The 7,739-nt window shown below is 61.8% G+C and overlaps 1 protein-coding gene across 1 annotated transcript in view; it reads left to right on the forward strand.

The window, feature by feature from the left end:
• Positions 1-2,417, forward strand: part of TMEM59L (transmembrane protein 59 like) — a 7,705-nt gene extending 5,288 nt beyond the window's left edge. Inside the window, exons 6-8 of the mRNA XM_062626822.1 lie at positions 185-296; positions 419-536; positions 783-2,417. Of these exons, the coding sequence (XP_062482806.1) occupies positions 185-296; positions 419-536; positions 783-944 (392 nt within the window). The 3' untranslated portion in view covers positions 945-2,417. The remainder of the gene's footprint in view (positions 1-184; positions 297-418; positions 537-782) is intronic.
• Positions 2,418-7,739: the final 5,322 nt, after the last annotated feature.

Raw genomic sequence — 7,739 nt, forward strand, 5'->3', positions numbered from 1 at the left:
GTTACATTCCCATGCCCATGCAGGGGGGTGAGCCTGGACATGGGATCCCTGCTGCTGGGATCCCCCGTGGGCAGAGGGTTTCTGGGGGGAGAGGGGAGCACTGGCACCCCTGCATCACACCATGGGGAGCAGGGCAGGGTGCCCACAGTGGGTGTCAAGCTCAGCATCACCTCTGCCCCTCCAGGCCCCCGGGTGAAGGGGGAGAAGCCCCCGGGGAAGGAGCCAAGGGGCAAAGCCAAGGGGCAGCACCCGGAGCCGCCGCCGCCGGAGCACGACTTCCTGGGCTGCATGTCCAAGTAAGTGCAGCGGGGCTGTGCGGGGCTGTGCTGCAACAGGGCCCCCCCCGCCCCAATTCCCACCCCGTGCCCTGCCATAAACCGGTCTCTTCTCTTTGGCGGGGGGTGGTGGGGTGCTACAGGCGCTCGGGCCTTCCTCGCTGGATCCTGGCTGCCTGCCTCTTCCTCTCCATCATGGTGATGCTGTGGTTGAGCTGTGCCAGTCTGGTGACTGCCCCCGAGCAGCACGTCAAGACACAGGTACATGGGGTGAGGGGTGCTCAGCACAGCCGGGGGGGACCCCATGGGGATCCCCAACACCCCAGGTCTCCCCATCGTGGCTGGGTGAGCCTTTTGGGGCTGAGATGTGTCCATACAGAGTGTGTGGTCCCCAGCCATTGTGCTGGGCTCACTGGCACGTCCATGCCGTGTGGTACTTCTCCAACCAGCCCCATGGTGTCCCTGGGCTGCTCCAGGGCTGCACAATCCCCTCTTCCTCTCTTCCAGCCTCTGAGCATCAATGGGGACAAGGAGTACCTGGAGGACCTGGATGGCCCCAGCGCCTTCCCCCTGCCGCCCGTCATCGCTGTCACCCTCTGCCCCGAACACGGTGGCGAGGACGCGGGGCCGCTGCCCCTCAAAGTCGACCTGGACAAGACCATCCTGTAGCGCTCCCACCCCTTCCCGTCCCCTCTGTCACCATCCCCATGGCATCATCCCAGGTCCTGCTCCGCTGCCCCATGTCCCAGCTCCTGGAGGAGCATCTCTGGCTCTGGCACGGGGAGAGCCTGGCTCGGTCCCACTCTCATCCCCAGGGATGGCCACTGGGAGCCAGGCGGTGGCTTTGCCTGCTCCGGAGATGTGCTGTTTGCTGGGATCCTGGTTTCCAGCACTCGGGAGCCAAGAGCGGAGCTGCCAGAGCGGGGAGGCCGGGGGAGCCCGCTGTCATGGTGGGGAGGTCCCACCCCTCCCGACCGGAGCCCCCCGGGCCCCGCAGCCCTCCGGGCACGGGTCCAGCGCTGGGCAGGAGGGAGCCGGCTGCGGTGGGGGATGGAGAGCGTCTGCAGCGCTCTGGGCTTTGGCTCCGCACATCCCCGGCCTCCCACCTTGGGCTGAGCCTCCAAGGCGCCGTCTCTGAGCCCTGGGAACTCCCTTCCGCCGGCCGGAGCCGACTGCCTCGGGGAGCCGAAACGTGGCGAATGGATTTGGCGTTGGCAGCCGGCGAGGGGAGCGGATCCCGCTGCACCCGTGCCCACGCGAGGACCCAGCCGGCCCCTTCCCGGCGCTGCGGAGGGGCCCTGCGATGGCTCCTTCCCCTCCCGGCCCCGTGATGTCTTTGGGGCGCCTGGTCCCAGGGCCCAAGGGTTGATGGTGGGACCAAGCAGGGGACCAGGCGGCGTTTCCCTGCCTCGTGCTGCTCGGGCAGGAGGTGGGAGCTGCTGGGATGCCTCTGCCTGGGCTCCCCATCCCTGCTTGGTGCGGAGCTGTAGCTGACGGCAGGACCTAGCAGCAGCCGGCCTCCAGGAACCGGGGCTCACTGCCCTGGAAGCAAGGGCCCATCCCTAGGGTCTCCCAGCCAAGTGTGAGCCAGGGCATCTCCCCATCTCCCCACCATTCTCCATCACTTGACTTTGTGCATCATTTCATGGCTTGATCTGCGCCGGCATGTGGTTCACTGGCCCCTGGCGCTCTGTGCCCGGCGGTGGCAGTCCCTGACATCCCCGTATCACCTAACACATCTGTACAGATTAACTTATTGTGACCCCCTCCCTGAGTTTTTAGGCTCTTTCCATGTGCTGGCTGCTCCCCACGGTCTCGGGGGACTGTGGTGTAGTGGGGCAGGGGACTCTTGTCCCCATCCCACCACTGTTGTGCTGCTCCGTGTCACTTATACGCATGTGACATATCCGGCTTTGGGGAGTGGGGCTGGGGGGTGAAGGGGGTCTCGTGTCTGTTTTGGGGTACACTTCTCGTTGTCACTTGGCTCAGTGTAAAGCTCATGGAGTCTGTGGTGTTGTCCGGGCCACGGCGGCTCTCCCCATCCCTGGGGTGCAACCACATGGGGCCGTGGGCTTCCCAAGGGCAAACCCAGCCCCAGGCTGGGCAGCGTGGGCAGAGGGGGAATAAAAGGTTTGTACCAGACCTGGATGAGTTGTTGGCTTCACTGGTGCCCATCACCAGCAGGTTTGAGCCCTTGTGTGGGTCTGTTCCCAGCTCATGTCCCAAAGCTGAGGCAGGATGAAACCTCCAGCAAACTGGAGAGAAATCACCTGCTTGGGCTGTTTTGCACTGACATGGAGCGATGGACATGGAGTGATGGACATGGAACAATGGACATGGAGCAACGGATGTGGAGCAATGGACATGGAATGATGGACATGAAGCAATGGACATGGAGCAACGGATGTGGAGCAATGGACATGGAGCAATGGACATGGAAAGATGGACATGAAGCAATGGACATGGAACGATGGACATGAAGCAACGGACATGGAGCAACGGATGTGGAGCAATGGACATGGAGCAATGGACATGGAAAGATGGACATGAAGCAATGGACATGGAGCAACGGATGTGGAGCAATGGACATGGAGCGATGGACATGGAGCAATGGACGTGGAGCAATGGACATGGAGCAATGGACATGGAGCAACAGATGTGGAGCAATGAACATGGAATGATGGACATGGAGCAATGGACATGGAATGATGGATGTGGAGCAGTGGACATCGAGCGATGGACATGGAGCGATGCTCCTCTGTGCTGCAGGGCTGGCAGGTCCCATGCATCAAGAGAGCCAGCATCGTGTACAAGGGGAAGCTGTGCTCCATGCGGAGCTGGTGTGGGGTGTGTGTGCTCGGTGGGTGCTGGGAAGGTGTGGGGTGAGCAGGGATCTCCGCTGCGAGGAGGAGGAGGAGGATGCTGACCACAGTGGGGATGATGCTCTCAGGCACACACAGAGAGAAGGGCTGGGGGACGAGGGCTTTTCCCACTGACATCACCCACCGGAGACATCCCGGTGCCCGTTCCCAGGAGGAAAACCACAGCCGGGGCCATGCCCCCGTGAGCCTGGCGAGGGCCAGGACACGCTCCCCCGCGCTCCCACCTTTCGCCCGCACGTGGAGCGGGTTTGTCCTGGCGCTGCTCCCACGTCCACGCCGCAGTGGAGCTCTCCCCATGCCAAGCACGACACAAAAGCTCACGCAAGGGCCTCCAGGCTCGTTTTTAGCACTTCAGTAGCTCAGCAGGGTCCCGTGCTCGAGCCAGCAGCAGCACGGGGCCCCCGAGGAGCTGGGGCTGGGAGCTGGCCTCGGCTGCTTGTTTAAGCTGGGATGCGGAGCCGGGAATGAGGAGGTGCTGCCCGACCCCCGCGGGGCTGCGGATGGATGCTGGGGTGCTTGTTACGAGTCACAGCCAAAGAAAGAGCTCCAAAGAGCTGCCAGAGCACGGCCTCTGCTATCCCTGCATCGGGATTTAGGCAATGCCGGGGGGATGCCGAGCTCTGTGCCTGGGATCAGCTCCCTAAACAGAGGGCACAGGGATGGGGTTTGCAGCCCACTGCCTGCCCTGCCCATGTGGAGGATGCTCCGATGCAGCAGGCAGCGTGTGCCATGGCCACATTGCAGGGATGCTGGGGTGTGGGGCTTGCACGGGGTCCCCAGCAGGCTGCAGGGTGCCTCCGGGTCCCAGGGGTGCCTCGGGGTGCCAGGGTGTGCAGAGGGGGGTCGGGGGCTGGCAGGACAAGAGGGAAGGGCTGAGAGATGGGAGCCTAGTGCTGAGCAGCCTTTGGGGCAGGGACAAACTGGTGATGCAGGGGCAAGAGTCCCCGGGCCACAACCAAGCCCACAACCAAGCCCCAGATGGCGTGTCAGGAGGTGTCTTTCTCCAGCACCTTCCACACATAGCACAAGGTATTGGTGCTGAGCCCCATCGCGGGCTGCGTGAGGGTGCTGGCAGCCCCCAGACACCCTGCAGTGATGGAGCAGCGGTTGGGTGCCAGAAGGAGCAGGCAGGGGTGAGACCCCCACAGAGGGCAAGCTCTGCATCCCTGGCCAGGGACTGGTGGGAAGGTGCAGGATGGGTGCAGACAGCTGGAGACCCAGCTCAGAGCACGTCCCCTCCTGGGGTGGGATCCATGGACAAGCTCCTTGCCTTTCAGCTGGAGTCGGATTCCTCGCTGCTGGCTCGGGGTGCAGGAACCATGCCCGGGAGCAGGTGAGGAGGGACCCCACTCTAACGAGAAGGAGATGCATGAAATCAGCTGGTTCCACTCCCCGCAGCAGGCAGCCGGGGCTTCCATCCGATGCTTTTTTCCTTCTCGCTCCCCCTTTTTCTCGCAGGAGAAGCAGGATTCATGGTGTGTGGCCCCGTCAGCCATGGGCCAGCCAGCCCGCCGCGGAATCGCACCCTCCAGCCCGTGGCAACCGTGAGTCCATGGTGGGTCACATCCTTGCAGTGAGCATCCTTGTGCCCAGGCACAGGAACCACAGCTGGTTGGGGTTGGCAGCCCCCCGGCTGCTCTCTCTGTGCTGCTTTGGGCTGTTCTCACCTCCAGAACATGACCCTTCCTTTCTAACCCCCCCCCTCCAGGTCTCCGCTGTCAGGCTCTGTCCTGGCTCCACTGTCCAGAGGAGCCGGGCCATGCAGTGAATGCATTCCCACATGGATTTCCCTCCTCTCTTGCCATCTGCTCCCAGTGGTGTTGTTCAGCCTATTTCTCATCACCTCACCCGTGCTGAGGAGGACTTGAGGAGCACTCACAGCTCCTTGTCCCACTGCTGGGTGTCCAGAGCCCTGTGCTGTGTCCCAGTGGGATGTCTCTGCTTGGGAAAAGCATGGTCCATGGATGCTGCACAAGACAGAAAGCCCAGGACTGGGGCAGCAAGGTGGGGAAGGGCTCAGAGAAGCCCCTGCCTTGCACATACACGTCTGCCAACACCCATCTTCATGGTTTGCGACTGATTCTCCCAGTTCAGAGTGGACACGGTGTTGGTTCATTTGGGTCTGCACCCATTGCTCCCCTTCCCACTCACATCCCAGGGAGATGCTGCTGGACACAAAGCAGCCATTGGGAGGTTTCTTATTCTTGCTTCATGTTGGAGGAATGAGGGTCTTTCATGAGAAAGCCCAATCTGGGTAAAACAGCAGCTCTGGGCCCTGCCAGAGCAGAGCTTTTGAAGATGATGGAGAAAGAGCCAGGGCTCCTCTCTCAGCTGGGGAAGGATGTTTTCGAGCTGCTCCAGCTGCCTCTCACTGCCCCTGGCCCAGCTCCTGCTTGCACATGGCTGCAATCCGGCGCTGTCCTGACCGACACAGAGCTGTAAACTCAGCTTTAACTCCAGTGCTCGGCAGTCTCCATGCAGGGATGGAGTGCGGGTGAGGATGCGGGTGAGGATGCAGGGGTTCAAAGCGAGCTCTGGCAGCACCGCTGCCTTGCAGCATCTTCCTGACCCTGCGCATGGGAGCTGAGCCCTTGCCCTTATCCATGCTCCTTCAAACCTTCCCCGGCACCACCCCGGAGCTGGCAGCAAGGCTCTCGTGGCCTTCAGAGATGGAAACCTCGTGGTGCTGCCAAAACCAGGCATCCAGGCTGGCAGGGGAGCCCCGAGCCGTGGACAGCAGCCACCTGGGCGAAACACCACCCATGGGTGCCCTCTCCCCATCCTCCTGCCTCTGACCTACCCCAAAGACTCGGAGCCACGGGTGATTCAACAGCAACAAACCCAAACGAAAAACAATCTCCTCGTGCTAATGGGATTGGTTCTGTCCCTACCACGCACATTCCAGCCCGGCTCGAGGGACCGCTCGGGGGGAAGAGGGGGAATAATGAAGCCAAATTATTCTGCGTCTCCAAATGTCAGAGTTCAGCGCGGTGCCGCTGGCGGGGCCTGGCGCAGCTGCTGTGCCGTGGCCATGCCGTGTGGAAGCCAAGCACCCTCTCGGCAGCCGGCGCGGACGCCTGCGCGCATCCAGCCCGCCGCCAAGTGACATGCATTTTCCATTCCCTGGGCTTCATTACTTCTTGGAACGCAGACCTCGCTCGCCGGGCCATGAGGGGCTTCGCTTCCCTCCGTGTTTATTTTCGCTGCCGTGTGTTCTCCTGCCAGGTGAGGAGCGCAGCCAAGCTGGTCAGGGGAAGCAGGGATGTATGGTTGTGGTTTGGCCGGGTGGATGGGAACCAGGCTCTCTCAAGTGCTGCAGTGGCGGCATGGCGAAGCCCCTGGTCACCTCTCCAGGTGCCGGAGCCGTGCCGTTGCCTTCTCGGGGCTGACACGTGTGGGTAATGCTGCAGCATGTGTGGAGGGGCTCCGCTGGACCTCGCCGTGGGGAGTGGACGGAGCGCAGGGCTCATGGAGGAAGGTGCTCAGCCGCTCCCAAGCAGCGCCCACGTTGCTGCTCCTGCTCACCCTCAGTGCAGGGTGCAGCAATAGCCACGTTACCAGTGCAGGCATGCGCACACGTGTGTGTTGTCTGTCAGCATCACCGCTCCACGGGGTGGGAAACGCTGCCTGGCCAAAGAGCCAAGTTGTCTCCATCCCAGCAGGAAGGGGATGCTGCTCAGCTGGTATGTTGTGCCAGACCCTTGGCAGTGGCTCTGCAGCAGGAGACTGGGGACCTGCAGGGCTGCTCTGCACCCCAGGACGGGTGGGAGACCTCATCCTCCTTGGGTAACACCGCAGGGCTGGGGTCCCACGTTCCCTGGGGCTGGTGGTGGTGTCTCATGGAGTTGCCTGTGATGGCAGCAAGTGGTAGAGATGGTGCTCGAGGGGAGAAGGAGAGGGTCCCACATTCACCAGCCTCCCAGAAGACACTAATGCCTCAGGGAGCTAAAACATCTCCAAAGCTGAACACAACCATGGGCAGATGCAGGCAGGGGATCCTGATGGAGAAAAACAAAGGGGAGAAGGAGCAGCTCACGCGATGCTCTGGCTCCAGCAGCACACGCAGACGCACCCAGCCCGCATGCTCGAGCCCTCCCCGGGCTCACACACTGGCCAGGATTACACAGGGATTAGCAGGGAGCAGCCCAGCAGAAATGAGAGGGGATAACACCAGCCAGAAGCAGGGCACCGAGCAAGCCCACAGCACCTCCAGAACGCGTGATGGGCGGGAGATGGGGCAGCGCTCCTCACTGATGCTGTGCAGGGAGCAAGAGGCAGGTCAACCCTCCATAACGACAGCAAATAATGAATGGAGAGGCTTTGTGCTGGGGGAAATCTAACAAGAACTGGGCAAAAATCCCCTCGTCGCCTGTCCACCTCCTCCTCACGCAAACCGCGTGAACCCACAGTGCTGTGAGGAATTCCTGCTCCTGAGGATGGATCATGAAGGTTGGAGGAAAAGGCAGCACTGCCAGCTCATGATTTTGTCATTAGTCTCACAGTGTTGGACGCAGATTTGAAAGCCCCAGCTGTGGGAGCTGTGGGATATGCGAGAGATTAGCTTGCAGTGAAAGGTACATTG

Source organism: Pezoporus occidentalis, unplaced genomic scaffold, assembly GCF_034315485.1.
Source record: "Pezoporus occidentalis ecotype Australia unplaced genomic scaffold, CSIRO_AGI_Poc_V1 ctg299, whole genome shotgun sequence".
NCBI classification, from domain to species: Eukaryota; Metazoa; Chordata; class Aves; order Psittaciformes; family Psittacidae; genus Pezoporus; species Pezoporus occidentalis.